This window comes from Palaemon carinicauda, chromosome 18 (genome assembly GCF_036898095.1).
Source record: "Palaemon carinicauda isolate YSFRI2023 chromosome 18, ASM3689809v2, whole genome shotgun sequence".
NCBI classification, from domain to species: Eukaryota; Metazoa; Arthropoda; class Malacostraca; order Decapoda; family Palaemonidae; genus Palaemon; species Palaemon carinicauda.
The window spans coordinates 110550956-110572035 of record NC_090742.1 but is presented as its reverse complement, the minus strand read 5'-3'; the positions used below and the strand labels follow the sequence as shown (position 1 = coordinate 110572035).

Here is a 21080-nt window from a genome sequence, read left to right as displayed (position 1 = left end):
AGAATTAACAGAAACGGGTCCAGACAAAGAATTCTCATGAGTATCACTACAAGGTACATTATAATCAGATACTAGGTCAGAGGTACTTGAAATCTCAAGATCATGTAATTTTTGAACGGGTCTATTGATAACACCCTTTGAAGTTTCAACATCAACACTTCTAATGAAACCATCTTTACCCGTATACACTTTTACAATAACTCCAAGCGGCCAAGACAACCTAGGAACATTATCTTCACTGACCAACACCATAGAACCTTTCTTTAAATTACATTTAGACACAAAACCTTTAATGTTACAGGGCAAATTTCTTACATACTCCGAACTCCATTTCTCCCAAAACTTATCTAACTGCCTTTGGCAGGCGGATTCTCGCATGCACAAGTCTCTGGAAGTTACGCAAGAAAAATGTTCATCAACATTATCCGGTTGAAACGACCAATAAGAAAATGTGAAGGAGTCAAAGGATTAGAAATGTCAGGTTCTTCTCCCACAAAGATTAAAGGCCTTGAGTTAATGCATGCTTCGACTTCATGCAGTGTAGTTTCTAATTCACATCTAGATAGGCATTTCGTACCTAAAGTTTTCTTGAGAGCCAACTCAACTGACCTTATCAAGCGCTCCCACCAACCTCCCCACCAAGGAGCATGGGCCACTATAAACTTCCACTGAGGAGCTAGTGGGCCATAATGCTGCTGTAAGACATGAGAAGCACTAACAAATGTTTTTGCATTATCAGAATAAAATGTTGAAGGAATACCACGCCTTGATGTAAATCTACGTCTGGCAAGAAGACAATCTGGCAGAGATAGAGAATCGGTAAGCTCTAAATGTACAGAACGTACAACAGCACATGTAAAGAGTAAAATATACAACTTCTTGAGGGGCATGTCAGCACAAAACAAAGGGCCAGCATAATCTAAACCAGTTACAGTAAAGGGAGGAGCAGATTTGACTTGTAGTTCAGGAAGAGGCGCTACAGGCTGACGGCAGGCCTTCGAATCTTGCCTGCGGCAAGACACATTCTCTATATACAGCTTTAGCTAACCTCCGAAGTCTAACAATCCAATAACTATTTCTCAAAGTAGACATAAGAGTAGACACACCAGCATGTTTTAAAAGAACATATTGGAAGCGAACCAAAGCCTTCACTATATGACTTGGGGGAAGAATAATAGGATCATTGCTTCCATAGCACAGATCAGAGTACTCTAAACGACCTTTGATTCTCAAAAGACCTTCATTATCCAAAAAGGGGTCTAACTTATTCAAAGGGCTTCCCTTTTTAAGCTGTTTACCTTGAGTTAAAGCTAGGATATCCTGAGGATATGCTTCCCTTTGCACACAATGAAACAATTTTGTCTTAGATTTTGTCTTAGCCTTGGTTAACTCATCATAAGTCAATGGACCAAAGTATTTGGTAGATTGAGGTTTACAATTCTTAATAAATCTCAAAGTCCAAGCCACAATATTGAGGGCTTTAGGAAATTTACTCCATCTGAAAAATTCAAAAACTTGGGGAAAAGGTTCTACTGCTAAGCAAGCTATGGGAAAAGGTTCTACTGCTAAGCAAGCTATGGGAAAAGGTTCTACTGCTAAGCAAGCTACTACAATCTTATTACAATTTTCATCATCATTCAAAGACATCTCTACTTGCTCATGCTGTAAAGTTAAGGTCCCTTTAAGCCAAGGTGGACCAAAAAAACAAATATCAGAAAGAACAAGTCTTTCAGCAGCTATCCCTCTAGATGAGATCAGCAGGGTTTTCCTTACCTGGATAATGATACCAAAAACTAGGAGAGGTTAAAGTCTGAATTTCAGTAACTCTGTTTGCTACGAAAGTCTTCCGTCGACTAGGATCTCCCTTAATCCAAGATAAAGCAACAGTCGAATCTGTCTAACAATAATAGGACACCTCCTCCATAAGAAATAGTGCAGTTTTAACAAATACTAATAAACGTGTGCAAAGTAATGCACCTAACAACTCTAAACGAGGCAATGAAACTTTCTTGATAGGGGCTACCTTACCTCTACTCAAAACTAGAGCAACCTGAAATAGATCATCTCCCAGTGGAATTCTTATATACACACAGGCCCCAAAGCCTCCTTCAGATGCATCCCCAAAGGAATGAAGCTCTAAACCCTTTATGCCTTTCCACTGTAGGCTAGGAAAATAACTTCGCTGAATCTTCATAGGGTAAAGTTCCTTAAAACCCTTTAACCAATTTTGAAATTTCAAATTTAATTCTTTAGGCAATACTTCATCCCAGTTAAGCCCAAGTCTCCATATATCCTGAAAAAGAATTTTAGCAAGCATAACAATTGGACTAATTAAGCAAAGAGGGTCAAAGCACCTGGCTATGATGCTTAGAACATTCCTCTTAGTAATCACTTCAAACTGAGATTCAATAATAAAGTCATTAAATGTAAAACAATCTTCAGAAAACCATTGCATACCAAGAATTTTCACAGATTCATCTCCCCCATATAATTCAAATATCTCATGGAATTTCTCCCTTAAAGCTTTACTATTTGAATTCCACCTAGACAATGACATACCAGCTTCAGCCCTAATCTTGCTTGCCTCATTAAACTTGACACATGCTTCAGCATCACTGTCAGCACCTGACAACCAATCATCTACATACAAGTTATTATATAATTCATTAACAACTTTAGAATGGGGATAATTTTTCAAATGAGTTTTGATGGTAGCATTTAATAAAAATGGGCTGCTCTTATTACCAAAGGGAACACGAACAAATCTCATAATACGTACAGTACCATCACAATTCCATAAGAATTTGTGTACATCTTGGTCCTCTCTCCGAACCTTGATCTGCAGGAAAGCCTTAGTAATATCAGCCGTTAAGGCTACCTTCCATCTTCTAAATCTTATCAATACTCCAACAAGATCAGGATTCAGAGAAGGTCCACATTCAAGACAGTCATTTAAGGAAATGCCATTATAACCCACTACCGAGGCATCAAACACAGGCCTAACCTTAGTAGAATTACTACTCTCACGCACAACAGGTCGGCGAGGTAAATAATATACAGGATAAGATGTAACCATTTCAGAGGGAGGAGCTTTCTCAATAATACAATCTCTCATATTCTGTTAAAACCTCATCATATCTTCTCCTTAGATCAGGAAATTTTTCACGTTTGACATTTAAATTATCTAACCTTTTCCTGGCTAGTTGTTCATTATTTTACAGCCTTTTTTTAGCAACATCAGATTTCCAATGTAGCTACCTCATACCTATCATCATTAAATTTTACAGTTTCAGAAAATGTACTCATTACATTACTTAATGCACTATCATTAGAAACAGCCTCTTTAGTACAAATACCCACAGATTCCAAATCCCAAAAGTTATTCAAAGCAGATTCAGAAACATTATTGATACAAAAAAGTTGGGAATTTACATTTCCTTTATCAAAGGATTCATTACAAGAACCAGATAAAATCCATCCAAATAAAGACTCTTGGGCAACTAAGTTTTCATACTGTACATATTTATTAGGTAACATGAACTTCCAATAAGCATCTAACCCTACTAAAATATCAACATTAACATGACGACTATTCATATAATCATCTGCTAACTGTAGGGAAGAAAAATGCTTAATTTTTACATCAGGGTCACTTGGGCGGAACAAAGGTGCACAAATATCAGGTATTTCAGATGCAAGTAAGGAATGACTCTCCCCTTTAATATCAATCAAATTTAAATCATACACATTACATTGATTCCCTTTAGAGGCTTTACCACCCCCAAATGATGAATACGATATACTGTACATTCATTCGTAACCCATCTAGGTTGGACCTTTTTCACAAATTTACAAGAAACATAAGATCTGTCTGATCCAGTGTCAAAAAGTACAATAGCTTGGTACATGCCCTTCTTACCCCAAACCTTGACCTTTGCAGTCTGCAACACACTACAAGTTTGAGACAAAATATTATTTGGGTTAGATTCACAATGAGTCACACCACAATGAGTGACATTTTCGGTAGGATTAGTAAAAGAGGAACCACTTGTGCCTGCAGCTCGTCCATTAGGACTACTCTCATTTGCATTAGATTTAGTGCCAGTACAACACAAAACATTATGCCTTCCTTTACATTTCACACATTTTGCTGAGCAACCCCTGGAAAAGTGTCCCTTTCCCAAACATCTAAAACACAACTTAGCAGACCTAATAGCCTCCTCCCGATCAGCCACAGAGAGTTTCAAAATAGCATTATAATTTTCACTTTTGTGACGTTTATTACAAAACATACACTGAAACCTATACCTATATAGGCCTACACCAACTTCGTTAGACGTTTGAAGGGCTGAGGGTGAACTCTCAAATTTACCTCTTGTTTCAGATTCAACAAAACGATCATCTGACTTTCCTGCATGAATATCCTTAAAGGTGTCTGATCACTCTCGGCGCTCTATTTTTCTCTGTAAAAATTTCGATAACCATGAAAGATCACTCTTATGCCCAGAACCTTCTCTGGACCATTCCAAGCGGATGTCACTGAGTAACCGAGATAAAATAACAGGTGTCATCTACTCCTAAAGCCTCTAGGGTACGTACATGGGTTAAAAGTTCATCTTGCAATTTCAACAAGGATGATATGTGCTTGGAGCTACCAGGAGCAATCTTAGTAGGCAATGCAACACCTAACAAAGCCTGAATATGAGCAAAAATAATACGTTCTGGTTTGCCAAACCTCTCCTTTAACATATTGCAAGCAATAGGATAATTGACACTAGTCTGGGATAATCCTTGAATCACTGCTCGTGCTTCTCCTTCCAACAGTGACTGTAAATAACAAAATTTACTTATGGTAGGAATATCACTGTCATCTACTAAGGTAACAAACCTATCCCAGAATGATTGCCATTCAGTTAAAACTCCACTGAATTTGGGCAACTCCAATTTAGGCAATCTTACATTAACGTTGCACGAAGAATCGACAGAAGCAGAACCGCTTTCACTAAGCCTAGGCTGACTTTCATCTTTAGCCATATCAACTAAACTTTGGGTAGCCTGTATCCTGGGAGCTCTTACCTCTCACCGAAACTTATCTGCATACTCAATGTCCTCTTCTAAGTCCTTGGAATCGCAAATTTCCAATTCCAACATTGACTGCACATCATCCAAAGTGGCCAGACGTTTGTCAAATTCGTCAACGGCGTCTTGCAACTCCACTTTGGTCACGTTCTGGTTGTCCAGCAATACTTGCAAAGCGTTTGATGACCGAGTAGCCCATCCACGGGCTGTGGCGCGGCTCTTCCTTAATTTTCCTTCCTTCATTCTGCCTTACTACACAAAAATTGGATTCAGCAACTATATCCAGAGAATCCCGGGTCTGGGCACCAAATATTTGCTCCATTCAAGACAACAACTCTGGGAGCGAATGAAGACAGAAGACATCAAGGCAGGAACAGAAAATTCAGGATGTAAACAAACCACCATTAACAATTCTCACCTTTATTTCGTTAAGTCAAATACAAAATTTCCCAGATAGCTCTTGGTAAATAAGTATCAGTTATTCAAACATAAATAATCATATTTTACACCCAAATTAATATAAGCAAAGAATGAAAATATAAAGAAAATCATTTACAAACAAATTAATCAAATAGGAGGTTTACTCATATCCAACAAAAGAAAAGTGCAAGGGAACTGGTCGCACCAGTTCAAGACCTTTCATATCAACATTCTGGAAGCCATGGCAGTCTTACTAACGTTGAAGAAACTATCCCCTCACAGATCAGCCCACATCAGGCTGGTCTTGGACAGCGAAGTAATAGTGAAATGTCTGAACCGACAAGGCTCGAGATCGCCTTACATCAATCACGTGATGTTAGCCATCTTTCGCTTGGCAAGAAAGAAAAGATGGCACTTATCAGCAGTTCACCTGCAAGGATTCCGTATTGTGACGGCGGACACTCTATCCAGGCGAAAGCTGATAGAGTCAGAATGGTCCCTAGACGCAGACTCATTCTCCTTCACTTTGGAAAAAGTCTCAGAATTGCAGATCAACCTCTTTGCAACGAGCGACAACAAGAAACTACCTCAATATGTGGCCCCATACGAGGACCCTCGGGCGGAAGTGATGGACGCTACGTCCCTCAATTGGAACAGATGGAATCATACTTATCTGTTCCCACCAACGAATCTCCTGCTGAAGGTCCTCAACAAACTGAGATCCTTCAGGGGAACAGCAGCAGTAGTGCCCCCAAATGTCCCAGGAGCAATTGGTTCCCTCTAGTTATAGAGCTGAAGCTGTTTCCTCTACCGTGTCCAGTTCTATCCCAATTGGTTCAGAAGTTGACTGTCTGCGCTTCATCACTGAGAACCCAAAACCTACATCTCATGATCTTAGCAGCTAAGAAAAGGTTCGGGATCTCAAAAGATAACATCGACTTTATAGAAGAATACAAGTCAAAGTCAACCAGAAGACAATATGAATCGTCTTGGAAGAAGTGGGTTTCCTTTGTCATGCAAACAAACCAGCAAAAATCTCGATAGACTTTTGCCTTTCCTTCTTCATCTATCTTCATGAACAAGGCCTGGCTTCCACCACAATAAGTACGTGTAAGTCAGCTTTGATTAGACATCTTCTTTACGCTTTCCAGGTGGATCTGTCAAACAAAATCTTCAATAAGATTCCGAAAGCATGCGCGAGACTCAAACCAGCAACCCCTCCAAAGCCCATATCATGGTCCTTGGACAAAGTCTTGCACTATGCTTCGAACTTGAACAACGAAGATTGTACCCTAAAGGATCTAACACAGAAAGTGATATTCTTGTTCGCTATAGCCTCAGGGGCTAGAGTTAGTGAAATAGTGGCCCTATCTAGAAATAAGGGCCATATTCAGTTCACAGAAGAGGGAGAACTGAATCTTTTTCCCGATCCTACCTTTCTTGCCAAAAACGAGCTGCCCACCAAAAGGTGGGGTCCTTGGAGAATCTTCCCTCTGAAGGAAGATTGTCTCTCTATATCCAGTAGAGTGTCTTAAGGTCTATCTTCGAAGAACTTCAGACTTCAAGGAGGGACAGCTCTTCCTAGGCGAAACCTCAGGATCAAACTTATCCCTAATACAACTGAGGGCGAAACTCTTCTTCACTCGACGAGTTACTGCACTGTAATTGTTCAGCGGCCACTTTCTTCTTGTTTAGGATAGAAGGGACTCTTCAGCTATGGTTAGCAGCTCTTCTAGGAGAAGGACACTCCGAAATCAAACCATTGTTCTCTAGTCTTGGGTAGTGCCATAACCTCTGTACCATGATCTTCCACTGTCTTGGGTTTGAGTTCTCTTGCTTGAGGGTACACCCAGGCATGCTGTTCTGTCTTGTTTCTCTTCCTCGTGCTTTGATAAAAGTTTTATAGTTTATATAGGAGATATTTATTTCAATGTTACTCTTAAGAATTTTATTTTTCCTTGTTTCCTTTCCTCACTGAGCTATTTTCCCTGTTGGAGCCCCTGGGCTTATAGCATCCTGCTTTTCCAGTTAGGGTTGTAGCTTAACAAGTAATAATAATAATAGTAATACTTTATTCGCAGAGCGGATCCTGACAGTACACCCGCAGGTCATGATCCTAGAAAAGTTGCTTCCTCGTTGAACTTCTTTCAACATATGGACTTTGAGAGACTCCACTCATATACTGGGTGGAAATCTTCCAGAGTTTTCTATAAAAATTACGCGAAGCAAGTGCATGAAATAAAACACTGTGGTGGCGGCAGGTAGTGTTATAAAACTGTCGTCTAGTGCTGCGATAAACAGTGGACTGGTTTGGGACTTAACAGTGGAGTGGGTGAACAGGTATTAGCATCTTCGAGTGTAATACCCTTTTAATGAAAACCACTATGGTGAATTTCGGACTGTTTTATATAAGTGTAGAATCTAACCAATAACACCAGTGCCGTGTGAACATTTGTACACAGTGTTGAGACATTTCCAACATCTAAGTGAAATCAATCAAGTAATTTCACAATTGTGAGTGGCACCTATGGATGATATATAATATATGTATTTCTTCCCTTACAGGTTAAAAATATATATACCCAAAGATGTAAATATGTCACAAGGATTCTATTTATGATACATTTTGCTTTGTATTTTTATATTTGTCTATACAAATAAAATACGTATAAACGTATCTGCGTCTTATTCGCCCTTCATGAATAAGAATAAACGATCCAGTCTTTTATTTTTTTCCTAAAAATAACATACTTGAGAGTATAACCTCTGAAAGAACAACCTGGTAATCTTTAAAAAAGTTCCACTTTGTTCCTACAGAATACAAACTTTGACGCCTTATAGTCGACATCGACAATTTCCCTGCAGGGGGCAGGGAATCCCTAAGTTAGTTCCAAACTTTGTGGATATGACAAATAACGGTAATGTCATACTGTATATGTAAGATCTGGGAGACCATATAAGGAACTCAGTCAAAGTTAAGGAACTTATACAAACCCACAGATATAGTACTTTCAAGTAATTCTCTGGTAAACTTCCATCAGGACGACATGGCTGAGCCCAAAAAACGGATTTTGAGCAAAGCGAAAAATCTATTTTTGGGTGATATGGCCATGTCGTCCTGATGGACCCTCCCTTCTTTAAAAAAAAAAAAAAAGGAGTATACAACTATGTAACGAAAGTCCCCACCCGAAACTACTCTGTCTACAGCTATCCATGCTTAAATGCAACAAGGAATAGTTTGCCGTAGTAGTACGGGGAGGGGATCCACCGGGTAACCTTGATAACGGCTCCCCTTCAATTTCGCCACTCTTCCCCCTCAAAGCATAAAATCTATTTAGGGTGAAGATTGCCATGTGTCGTATCAAGAAATACGTCCCCTGATATTTTGCGATATCCTTAAAAGTTATATTAAGGATATTTGCGGCAGGAGTTAGAATTCTGGAAACCTGTTGTTAATTCTCTGGGAGTATCACTGTAGCCAAATATCCCTTAGAAAGCTGCCTAAAGGAACCTTCCATTAGGATGACATGGCCATATCACCCAAAAATAGATTTTTCGCTTTGCTCAAAATCTGTTATTAGGGTCACTTTATCACTATACTAGTCCTTTTTTGTAAAGTATTACAACACAGTAACAATGTTGTTTAAGTCAAAATTAAATGTCAACATTCATTACTCATTGCCTTTATTACTGGTTACACAAAAAAACTTTCCCAGTTTGTTACTCTTCCATATAAAATATATAAAAAAATATAGGTAACATGCACTTCCAAATCTGTAAATAAGAAAATTTTTTATTTGTACTACATATGCAACACTTGAAAATTTTCAAGTGGTCCCTACAATTCAAATTTCCATTTGTTATCGAAATACCTGCGATGTCATATTATTGTGTTCAATATAGATCCATCCCCTATCCTGATAGTTGTTGCTAAAAGATTATAACTATATACAGCAATGTGCATATTCAATTATTAGGTTCACTAAAAAGTGCCAGTGCCAAAGAGTTGAGAACGCGAGGGATGTCCAGAGACGCCAAATCCTTCAGTAGTAGTTTTCTCAGTTGATAACTCCGATGTTATAACTTCCCAAAATTGTTTTTCTTTCATTTCTTTGGCCAATTCTTTCACATAGTTTTGATTTTCTACAGAAGGTTCATCTTTTGCTGCAAATAACAAAAACACATATACAGTAAATTGAATTTTTTAAACTACATCTACATAAAATGTAAATTCACAGATGATTGATTATGAAATAAATATGAGTGAATTAAAAAATCTGTTGCATAAGTAGTGAAAATAGTAAAAATCTTCTGAATTTAGTGAGCTCTGTAAAGAAGACAAGTTTTCTGAGCACCTTGAAAATGCCATTAATTCTATGAATCTACCCTGATGTTCATATTGCTTTTTCTTCAGGAAATTGTTTTAATCAACACTTGGATAGATCGTAAAATTTAAAAATTTTCTTTCACCTCAAATAATACATGCCCGAAAACTCTACCGTAAGTGGTAGGAAGCTCAGGCTGTTACCTCTAAAAAGTTGTTCCCACACAATATACAAATGCTCATCCTTTACATAGGAGAATGATTACGAAGCTGAAATATCACAAACTTTAAGTAATTTGTATTTTTCCTAACAGTACTTACCTCGAACTACTTTCTTAGGAGTATCTGGGATCTACTCCCAACCGATCAGAGTTTTGTGTAGTTTACCCTAGTCCCGTTTTCTATGAGGGGTAACCTCAGGTGGAGTGATACACTCCCTGAGGCTAACCCCAGGTCAGAGAGCATGCTTGCTCAGGTCTCGATCTCCAGTAAGTTCTTGATAGCTTAGGTATCTATGAAGTCCAGTAAGGCACTCAGGATAGGATGGGCGGGTCATTACCTGAAAGTAGTTCGAGGTAAGTACTGTTAGGAAAAATACAAATTACTTAAAATTTGTGATTTGTTCCAAAACGGAGTACTTACCTCGAACTACTTTCTTAGGAGATTTATACCTTAGAAGGTGGGAGTGTCCTTCAGGACCTAGAGACCGTGACGAGAATAGAAGAGAAACCTAGGTAGGAGACTAGATACTGCTGACCTCAAAGAAAACATGAGAAAATAGGGAAAACTACGCAAAAAACCATCTTAGTGTCTAAGTAACTCACTTCTGCAAGAATCCTAGGAGACATGTCCTTCCAATGATAGTGTATCCCATGGCAGTTTCAGGGGGCTACCCGAGTCATTTCCGGTAAGGGAATAGGGGAAGGAAGAACAAGGGGGATCAGGAAGGAACCTGTGTCTCTTGGACTTACTACCCGCAGTTACCACTGGGGCTACACCTTGAAACCGTTTGGAGTGCGGAAATGACGGGACCGAGCGAGAACCGGCCCAGGGACTTTCTCGAGTAGTCCTTCAAGTAGCGAGCCGTAAAGGTCGACTGGTTAGACCAAGTACTTGCCCTCAGGATTTGGCCCACTGCCATGTTTTTCTCAAATGCCAAATTAGTATTTAGACCCCTAATGCTGTGGGGTCTGGGCTTTCCTGGAAAGGGGACCCCTGCACCACTGTAGGGCCTGACGATCACTTGCCTTATCCAGAAGGAGAAAGTGTTCTTGGAGACTGGTTTCTTCACAGTCCCGAGGAAAATGAACAGACTCTTGATCTCGGGATGAAGTCTAGCTGTCCTCCCTAAATACTGCCATACTGCCCTGACAGGTCACAGCAGCAAGTCCCTCGGGTTGTCCGAGCGAGGAATAGCTGGCACTGAGAACCCTTCAACTTTGAGTTCCCAAACAGCTGGATTCTGAGTCTTGGCTACGAAGGAGGGTAAGAATCTGAAAGTAGTTTCTCGCCATCCCTTCGAGTGTGAGATCTCGTACGACAGGCTAAGAATCTCACCTACTCTTTGCTGATGCCAGAGCTAAACGAAAGACTGCCTTGAGTGTGAGCTCCTTGTCTAGAATGTCTTTTAGTGGCTCGAAGGGAGGTTCCAAAAGCATCTTCAACTACCCTAGCCACATTCCCCTGGGGCACTCTAACGGCTTGGGGGGAAAACGACTGCTCGAAGCCCTTAAAGAGCGTCGAGATCTACCTGGAGGCACCCAGGTCTATGTCCTTCAGGAGGAAGACTTGGGATGGACATGCCAACTTCGTCCCTGAGATAGACCAGGAAGTTTGCTATCTCGTGAATGGAGGCCCCTAACGACCTGATGTTCTTCGAGGAGCACCCCTTAGAAAAGGTAGCCCACTACACCTGGTACACCTCGATTGACGAACACCTCAGGTACCCTGACATCCTTGATGCCGTCCTCGACGGAAATCCTTCCTTTTTCAGGAGACGCTCGATAACCTCCACGCGTGAAGGAGGGACCAAGGGTTTTTGTGGAACCTCTGGAAGTGAGGCTCGTGAATGGAGGCCCTTAACGACCTGATGTTCTTCGAGGAGCACCCCTTAGAAAAGGTAGCCCACTACACCTGGTACACCTCGATTGACGAACACCTCAGGTACCCTGACATCCTTGATGCCGTCCTCGACGGAAATCCTTCCTTTTTCAGGAGACGCTCGATAACCTCCACGCGTGAAGGAGGGACCAAGGGTTTTCGTGGAACCTCCGGAAGTGAGGCTGCCGGAGAAGGTCTGGTCTGTCTGGAAGTGGCCCAGGTGGAAGGCGTGCCAGTTCCTTTAGATCCGCTAACCACTCTCTCTCTCTCTGGCCACCTGGGCGCTACCAAAGTCACCCACAGGTTGGCCGTCCGTCTCATTGGAAGACGTCCTCGAACGCTGCTGCTGGATCTGGCACAGGAAAACAAAACACGGGGAGCTGTGCGTTTAGTCTCGTGGTGAAGAGGTCTATCACCGGCGATCCCCACTTCAGGGAGAGGGTTTTGACCACTTCTGGGTGTAGGGACCACTTGGGCCCTACCACTTGACCCATCCCGTTGAGGCCGTCGGCCAGGACGTTCCTCTTCCCCGGAGAGAACCTGGCTGAAGAATTGATTTGTTCCACTTCAGCCTATTCTAGGAACTTCATCGTGAGACTGCACCGTTCCTTCGACTTCAGTCCTCCTTGCTCTTTCACGTAGGCCACCACCGTGGCGTTGTCGCACCCCGGAGCCAAGGAGCTTCCCCGGGGTAGATGTAAGAACTCTAGGCACGCTCTTTGTACGGTCCTCATCTCCAGCACGTATGTGTGCAGGTTCGTCTCCTCGATTTCCCATTTACCTTTTGCCCTTTTGTCGAGAAGATAGGCACCCCAGCTCTCCTTGGATACGTCCGTGAACAGGTGCATCTCCGGAGGGTCGATAGCAAAGGGCATTCCCTTGAGGGTGTTCGTTCCGATTGCCACCACCCCAGGACTTCCTTCGTCTCCGGGGACACCAGGACTATCTTGTGCGGGGAGTCCTATCAGTCTTTGCCAGTCCTTGGCTCTCCTGGGCTGGCCCGATATGAAGAGCCAGAGTATCTGTTTCAGGGTGTCCAGTTTCTCCGCGGAGGGGAAGGCCCTTGCCATCCGGGAGTCTAGAACCAACCCTAGGTAGGTCATCCTGGTGGAGGAAATCAGCCGGGACTTCTCCAGGTTGATGATGATACTCAAGATGTTGCAGAACTGCAGGAGCTTCTCACCTTGCTCCCTCAGTACTTCCACTGAGACTGAAAGCAACAACCAGTCATCTAGGTACCGAATCTGGCGGACATCCTGTTCGTGCGCCCAGCCTGAAACTGTTGCGAAGACTTTCGTGAAGCTCTGAGGGCTGTCGACAGTCCGAAGCATAGAGTTTTGAACTGCAATGTTTTGGTACTCCATTTTACCCTTAGGAACCTCCTGTTGGAGGGATGAACAGGGACCTGGAAGTAGACATCTTTCAGGCCTATGGACCTCATGAAGTCCTCCTCCTTCAAGGTCGCTAGGACCGACTTTGGAGTGTCCATCTTGAAGTCGGTGTTGCACAAGAATTGTTGAGGGCTGAAAGGTCTATGACCGGTCTCCAGAACCCTGTCGCCTTCTCCACCAGGAAGAGCCTGTTGTAGAACCCTGGACTCGGTTTCTCGACTGGTTCTACTGCCCCTTTCGCCAGCATTGCCGAGCCTTCTTCCTGCAATACTGCTACTCTCAAGGGTCCTTGGGTGCCAACCACTCCGCCTGTTGATCTGGGATCCTGGTGGGGGTCCGCTAGGAAGGGCAGCCTGTACCCCTCCTTTAGTACTGCTACAGTCCACGGATCCGCTCAGTGGTCCTGCCATGCTTGCCAAGATCGTTTGAGGCATCCTCCCACCTGAGGCGCCGGCAGGAGTAGGGGACCTCCCCTCCTAACTCCTTCGAGAGCCGCGGCCTGAATGCCCTCTCCTGGAGCCCGAGTAGGAGGGTCTGAAGGCTAACTGAGGAGTCGAAGCTCCCCTACGGGGGCAAGGCAAGGGAAAGATTACGTGTGCCAACTTCCACATCTGATGGGCGGACGGAGCCGAAGAGGCACTGGGCAAAGGTGTGGGGGTCTCTCTCCAGTGGCCACTAAGGCAGGCACTGAAGAGGCAATAGCCCCGTTCGACCCGCCAGGGGAAAACCACTTTGCCTTCGTCACGGATGGAGCCGTTAGGAACGGGGGTAGCCGTCATGGGTCTACCCCCTCCCGGGGAAATCCGTGGGGTTTAAGTACCCTGCCATGTCAGCGGCCACCTCCGATGCTTGGATGGGGCTGGCCGGGACGATGGAGCAGCTATCTCCATCACGGATGAAGCCACTGGGACGGAGGTAGCCGTCATGGGTCTACCCCTCCCAGGGAAATCCGTTGGGTTTAAGTACCCTGCCATGTCAGCGGCCACCTCCGATGCTTGGATGGGGCTGGCCGGGACGCTGGAACGGCTATCTCCATCACCGATGAAGCCACTGGGACGGATGTAGCCATCATGGGTTTACCTCCTCCCGGGGAATCCATGGGGTGTGAGTACCCTGGTATACTAGCGGTTGACCACGAAGCCTGAATGGAGCTGTCGTGGTACCGGGTATGGATGCCATGCTGCCGGGTCGAGCCAGTGGCTACCTCCGCTGGAAGGATGAAGCTCCTGCGGAGATCCATGGAGTTGCGGGCTTCCCCGTGCTGGCTGGTTGGTTCCTTCATTCAGGGTGGGCCATCGAAGAACTGGAGGCCGGGACAAGGCTGCTAGTCTGAAGGGGCGACTCTCCGCTGGGCGGGAGAAGTCGGAACCTTCGCAGGATTATGCCTGTCGACCGAGACCTGGCTGTCGAAGTCTTGGAGGCTGGGACATGGCTGCCAGACCGAAGGGGCGACTCTCCACTGGGCGGAAGGAGTCGGAACCCTCGCGGACTTATGCCGGTCTGCCAGAGCCTGCTGTAGGGTCGCCGGAGTTCACGTCGAAGGACGGGCAACGCCGTCGGAACGGGGGCCTCCGTCCTGGGTCCAACAACTCTTCCGGAGGTTCTCGTATCTGCGGGCTTGCCCGTTGAGGAAAGCCGAGGGCTGCGCTCGTGATGAGCTAGGTGGCCTTTGGAGGTCAGGACTCGGCTGCCAGACCGAAGGGGCGACTCTCTCCGCTGGGCGGATGGAGCCGGAACCTTCGCGGACTTATGCTTGTCGACTGGAACCTGCCATGATGAGTCCCTCCGTCGGGTGCCGCTGCTGCCAGAGGAGTATCTATCCGGGGAGCTCGTCCTCGAACGCCAACTTGAAGGGCCCGGCGCCGCAGCTAGCTCCAGCAGCCTGTCGAGGTGAACCACCACCCACTCACTGCTCTTGGGGGATCTTGAGTGTCGACTCTCATGGCGCAACCTCGAGGGGGAGCGAGAACACGACAACTTCTTGCGGGACTTCTCCCTTCGTCTCCTAAGCTTCCTCAGCGCCTCGTCTAGGGGGGAATCCACGCAATGGGGTCCGACGGCGGAGAAGGCTCCTCGGCGGCAGAAGTGACTGAAAAACACGCCAAAGAGGCTGGAGAAGAATTAGGGACATTTTTCCCCCACATGGGGTCATCAGAGGAGACGTGGCCTGCTTGCACCAGGACTCCGCCTCCCATACACACTCCCGCCCCTCCCGCAGACCCCTCACTCGTTTGAAACGACCCCACTATCCTGAAGATCAAACTCTTGGGGAAGGGCCGCGGGCCTCTTCCCCGCAACGGACTTACCTCGTCCACTACTCTGGGTAGGGGAGGGTGGTAGGGCAGCTCTGTCAGACGAGACGCCCGGCGAAGCAAGGGAGGAAGGGACGCTAGGCTTCTTAGGCGACCTCTTCGTCCCCTACTTCTTCTTGGTGCTATACTGCACCCACTCAGACTCCTGGGGAAGAGCAATGGGCCTCTTCCCCACAACTGACTTACCTCATCCCCTACTCTGGGTAGGGGAAGGTGGCTGAGAAGCTCCATTCGATAAGGAATCGGGAGAAGTAAGCGGCGAGGAGAGTCTTCCTATGTGACCTCTTGGATGCCTTCTTCTTCTTGGTGCCGAAGCGCACCCACTGCACCTCGTTCCAGGACTCGCACTCCGGACACGTGGCTGTAGGTTAACATAAGCTGCCCTTACACGACGAACACAGAGGATAAGGGTAGGAAAGGGTATAGAATGAACACAATGGGTCCACGTGGGGACCGCGTAAGACACAAAAGGGGGGTCGGGGACACAAAGGATCGCACTGGGTAGGGAGAGAGCGTCAAGATGTTATCGCGACGCGACCAGAGAACTTACTGGAGATCGAGACCTGAGCAAGCATGCTCTCTGACCTGGGGTTAGCCTCAGGGCGTGTATCACTCCACCTGAGGTTACCCCTCATAGAAAACAGGACTAGGGTAAACTACACAAAACTCTGGTCGGTTGGGAGGAGATCCCAGATACTCCTAAGAAAGTAATTCGAGGTAAGAGTACTCCGTGTTGGAACAAACAACAATTAAAATTTATGAAGAGGTAGCATTTAGGTACTGGCCCCCTCCGCTGGCGTACTGACTAACCACTTTTCAGCTGTCGGCGAGACCAGATGTTCCTACTGACCGGAGTTTTGGCTAACTTAATTTTGTATATTAAAAACTTTTCCAGTGTGTTTATGAATTCCATGATTTTAGAAAGGGATTTTGGCATAGTTTCAGTGCCTTCTCGAGTGAGGGAAGTGATCCTTTCCTCTTAGGCTTTCCTGCAGAGAATATGACTACAGCCTAAGGCTTCTTGTGACAAGTGTGTGTGTGTATTGGTATCCTTTAGGGTATGTCACTGCCTGGTCATCGGTGGGACTGGACTTCCAGACCCTTCTCAAGTTTAGTTGGTGGTCCTTGGGGATAACTGTCTTCAGTGGCAGAGAAAATCACTTTCCCCTTGAAATCACCCCTAAGACTGCTTAAGCCTTGACCTTTCACTTAATCACTAATACTTCCCCTCTGTCCTCTTCCGTTCCTTTCGGCTGAGAGGATTCTTTTATTTCAGATTTTTTATTACAATGGAGCCCCAGCTGCCTTCCCGAGAGCTTCGGAACGGGAAAGCAAACCATGGTGTCACCAGCCTGGGAGGTTGTTTCCGGGTCTCAATTAGACCCCTGACTTCCCTCAGAGGGGGGGGGAAGGCAACCTTATATGCTTTAAATGATACAACAGTGCCACAATGCCTCATTGGGATATCTCATGAACAGTCGATCATTGAAGGTACTAGGCACATAGGAAGCGCATACATCACTCAGGATCTCTACAAGAACTTAGTTTTCTAGTGTTTCAAGACCACAGAGGTTCTCCTTCCCCCCGGCAGCTTGTCCCTTCAGTATCTGTAAGGTACTAGGTGCAGTTACAGATCAGCTACCTTTCAACCAGTCATTCTTCTGCAGCAGACCTTGAACATTGGATCATGGTGATGAAGTCTAATTTGGCACTCTAATATGGCCTTTGGACAAGTACCCTCACCTTCTTAACTGACATGGAGGATCCCTTGAACTCATCAGAGATAGCACTTTGGAGAGCATCAGCTGCATGGAATTTGTTCAGGAGAGCTTAGGACTTTTCGTGCTACTATTTTGTGGGCTAACCAGATCTGGAAGAGCACAGAGGCTATTGTTACCAAGGCTCAAAGGCTACTGCCTAACAAAGACTGCAGTCTAGGGGCCTTTCCTATTCCTGAAAGTGGAACCAGAGGCGATGACAAAAGGTGGAAGGAAGTGGTTAATACTAGCCAACGTACCAGGTTCCTTCAGGCATCGATTGTTCTTCCAAGGCCCTGTTAACAATACTCTTACCTTTCGAGGTAGATTTCAGAATCCTCTCCAAGGAACAACCATTGCCCCACCCAGACTACCCATGGGGAGTGACGATGAGATCGGGCACCTTTTTGGAGTAGATGTACTCAACGGCACTGTCAAGCCTGGTAATACTGAATATGGGGAGGGGGGGGGGGGGTGGTCTGCCCCACAGCACCTCCAGTGAAAGTCTCACTTGTACAAGTAAGTTATAATGCATCTGGAGGTTATTGTAAGTTATAATGCATCTGGAGGTTATTGTTAGGCATGGCTGCTTGAAGCTGGCCACCACCTTGTCCCTCCGAATGTATCTCTCCAACCAAACCAGCGATCAACCGATTTTCTTTCAGGTGCTGTGTACCAAGCTTATCTCGCCCAAGTGTGGTTTGGTTAGCGATTTTTTCATATATTTTTCTGATTTCTTTTCGAATAACCCATTTACATTTCCTCAGACATATCGTAGCATCAAAATTAATCTTGAAATGTTTGACCTAACTTTTATTTATCTTATTCATAATTTCATTTCAAAATGTTTCGTTTTTTTTTTTTTTCATAGGTTTTGGTGATGTGGTCGAGTAGCTCTTAGAAATTCATGCTGAAAGGGAAGCAGCAACAGAGGAAGCCATAATGAGTGCCGCTGCAGTTGAGGACACACTTCAACAAGAACCTTGGCAGCAGCTAACAGATGAGGATGCTGCTCTTGTGGATCTTTGAATGTGTGCCGTGTCTGCCATTTTGGTAGCAGTCGGCAACTTGAAATCCATCGTTGCTGAACATGAAGTAGGCCTACTGTAAGAATTTTTTTGTCTAGGTTAACTTGCTTTGATTAACTTTAGGCATTTAATAATATTTTTTTTTTTTTTAAAGATTTTGATGAGCATTATTAGTAAAAGTAATTAACAGAGTTGTGCCTGAGAGAAAGAGTTGATAATTTAAAATTTTCAAGAAACTGTAATTTCAAGTTGAATTTTTTTATTTCTTCCTAAGATATAGTAATTTCACATCAAATTTTCGTTTTTTATCTGTTCTTTTTTATCACAGAGTAAATTTAGATGAAAAAGATTACGATGTGAAAGTGCTGGACTGAGAAAGAGAATCATTCAGTCTAAACTTCATTATAAATTGTCATTAAATTTTAATTTTTAATGTTTCTTTTTCATTTTTTCATTGCAGATTTCCTGAGATGGTTCAGTGCGAACCAAACATTCAAACTTTATTCAGATCTTCATATTCAAAAACAGAACAAATTGAGACAGGAGCTCATACCCAAGTTTGTTATAACAGGAGTGAAGACATGCATGAGCCATCAGTCCCTGAAACCTCAAATGGTTCACAAAACTTTCCTTCTGCTGAAGAAATCTTCACAGAGGATGAGATAGAGGTGTTTAAAGGGTTTTTGGCAGTGGATGGGTAAGAGGAAATTCCACCCAAGGGTTTTTAAAGATTTTGAAAGCAGGAAATTACTGTAGCGTAAAGTATACTTGCACCCAATGGTGGTAGTGTTTGCGTGTTGGAGTTTTCACCATCCTTGGTGTAATTTTACACTTTTTCAAGTTAAAGTCATTAAAACTTAAAAACCTTTTAAAATCATTTTAATGTTTTATTTATCCATAAGAACAGTTTCATAGTAGAATATACAGTATAAGTCATAGTATTGAAAATGGGTAGTAAAAATGTTGGATTACTGTATATTGGACTGGGTAAGTTGCCATTTGCTTTGGCTAACGGCATTATTCCCGTTACTGAATGTGTATCAAAATCTGCTATTTTCCAGTTCTGCGAGGCCATAGATCCACCAAATTTGTGCATAATTGAGGAATATATTGTACATTTTGTTTCTTGTTTTTTGTTATCAGTCAGGCACATGAGAGAGCAATAATTAGTAGTGTTGGTTCTTGGAGTCGAAGCAATAGGCTACGTCGTCTATAACCCCCAATGCGTTTGTGCACCAGACCAAAAGACTGACCAGACGTTCATTCCGTAGGCGTGAGTAGTCTCCTTCTAGTACCCCTTTTGCTTGGCGACACGTGGGTCATTGGTCTGTGCTGGCGACTTGGGCTGGGTTAACATAACCCACGTCTTTGGACAATGAACTATTCCTCTCAAGTACGAAGTGGAGGAACATCCTTACATACCAATGGATTGGCATTAAAAAGTATGCATTTTTCAGGTTTAGATACGGCATAAAGTTGTTCCTTCTGATGGCAGCTGATAGGGTGCTCACTATCTCATCGTGAATGGAGACTGCAGAACATACTCATTTAATGGGGAGAGATCAATGACAGGTCTCCAGGCCCCAGTTGATTTCTTCACGACAGGGCTGTAAAAGTCTGACGATCCATCTTGTGTGATCTCCTAGCGTGCCTTTGTCCAGCATCTTGTCCACTTCTGATTGGAGGGCGAGGAGTTTCTCTGAAGTTGGATGGTATATCAATCATGTCATCAGAATCCGAGAGCCAATGATTGGTTTGATAAGCATTCCCCCCACTTGTTTCAGCCACAGAAGGGGACTGGTTCATCTTTTACTTTGTCCCCTTCTGGAAAAGTCAGGGCGGGGTCAAAAGGATTGTCTAGGGTCAGATGTCCTACACGAGCAAGAGGTCAACAATAGTTTCTTCAAATCAGACTATCAGAATCATTGATTTCACTGCTTGTTTTTGGTGTCTTTATGCTCTTGAAAGAGACCACTTTGTGAAAAAGTCCTGGGAGGGAAGAGGGATGGGCTTTGTTTAATGGAGGTATTTCTCAGAGCCAGAGCTTCTTGCTGTTGAGCTGACTTCCAAATTTTTCCATCAGGCTTTGAAAGGTCGTGAGAAGACCCAAAGAAGACCACAGCCGGCAACCAATAGTCCAGCTAGGAGGCTTACCATGGAAATGGCTTTCATTTTGGCAGACTCTGAAGTTGAGAAACCTTTTGGCAGACTCTTAAGTTGAGAAACCTTTTGGCTCTGAACCAAATCTCTCCATAGATGTCTCTGGAGTCAGGGTAATCACAGCAGCAGACAGAGGAGACAGGATGATGTCCTCAGGTACATAAAAACCTTCTCTGCTGTGAGAAAGAGACTTGGCAAAATCTTAACAAAGTGATTTGTTCAGAGAATTACTTCTCCCAGATACTCAAGAGTCAGCAGTATTGGTTGCTCCAACCAATAAGTTTTAGGGTGGGCTTTCAGCCCTTAAGAGTACTGAATAAACGGTTAATGGTGGCCTTACACGACCTGAATGGGACCATGGAAACTTCCCCTAGGGTGTGGCCATTCATTTTCCTGATCAGGGTAAAAACATTAAGGAAGGTTGACTTGGTCTTCAGGTTTTTTTGTCTCCGCTAGGACAGGACCTACTGTAAGTCTTGACCAGATGGATCCGTGTTCTTCAAATTGCT

At 44.1% G+C, this 21080-nt stretch overlaps 5 protein-coding genes across 5 annotated transcripts in view; all 5 read right to left on the bottom strand.

Annotated features, from left to right (window-relative positions):
- Positions 1–395: 395 nt before the first annotated feature.
- On the bottom strand, positions 396–890 carry LOC137657490 (uncharacterized). The gene has a single exon (XM_068391829.1). The coding sequence runs from the start codon at positions 888–890 to the stop codon at positions 396–398; it is 495 nt and encodes a 164-aa protein (XP_068247930.1).
- A 1007-nt stretch (positions 891–1897) lies between these two features.
- LOC137657489 (uncharacterized) lies at positions 1898–3115 on the bottom strand. The gene has a single exon (XM_068391828.1). The coding sequence runs from the start codon at positions 3113–3115 to the stop codon at positions 1898–1900; it is 1218 nt and encodes a 405-aa protein (XP_068247929.1).
- Positions 3116–3237: 122 nt separating this feature from the next.
- Positions 3238–4292, bottom strand: LOC137657488 (uncharacterized). Its single transcript, XM_068391827.1, has 2 exons — positions 3809–4292; positions 3238–3716 (listed from the first exon to the last, which is right to left on the bottom strand). Exons 1-2 carry the CDS (start codon positions 4290–4292, stop codon positions 3238–3240), a joined length of 963 nt encoding a protein of 320 aa, XP_068247928.1.
- Positions 4293–4536: 244 nt separating this feature from the next.
- On the bottom strand, positions 4537–5034 carry LOC137657487 (uncharacterized). Its single transcript, XM_068391826.1, has one exon. The coding sequence runs from the start codon at positions 5032–5034 to the stop codon at positions 4537–4539; it is 498 nt and encodes a 165-aa protein (XP_068247927.1).
- Positions 5035–9166: 4132 nt separating this feature from the next.
- Positions 9167–21080, bottom strand: part of LOC137657955 (uncharacterized) — an 89805-nt gene continuing 77891 nt past the window's right edge. Inside the window, exon 9 of the mRNA XM_068392675.1 lies at positions 9167–9663. Coding sequence (XP_068248776.1) covers positions 9482–9663 — 182 coding nt within the window. The 3' untranslated portion in view covers positions 9167–9481. The remainder of the gene's footprint in view (positions 9664–21080) is intronic.

Coding starts and splice junctions, on each gene's coding strand:
- LOC137657489 (XM_068391828.1), bottom strand. CDS start 3,115: ATGAGAGATTGTATTATTGAGAAAGCTCCTCCCTCTGAAATGGTTACA.
- LOC137657490 (XM_068391829.1), bottom strand. CDS start 890: ATGCCCCTCAAGAAGTTGTATATTTTACTCTTTACATGTGCTGTTGTA.
- LOC137657487 (XM_068391826.1), bottom strand. CDS start 5,034: ATGGCTAAAGATGAAAGTCAGCCTAGGCTTAGTGAAAGCGGTTCTGCT.
- LOC137657488 (XM_068391827.1), bottom strand. CDS start 4,292: ATGTTTTGTAATAAACGTCACAAAAGTGAAAATTATAATGCTATTTTG. Junction 3,717..3,808: donor TAGATGGGTTACGAATGAAT/GTACAGTATATC, acceptor TTGATATTAAAG/GGGAGAGTCATTCCTTACTT.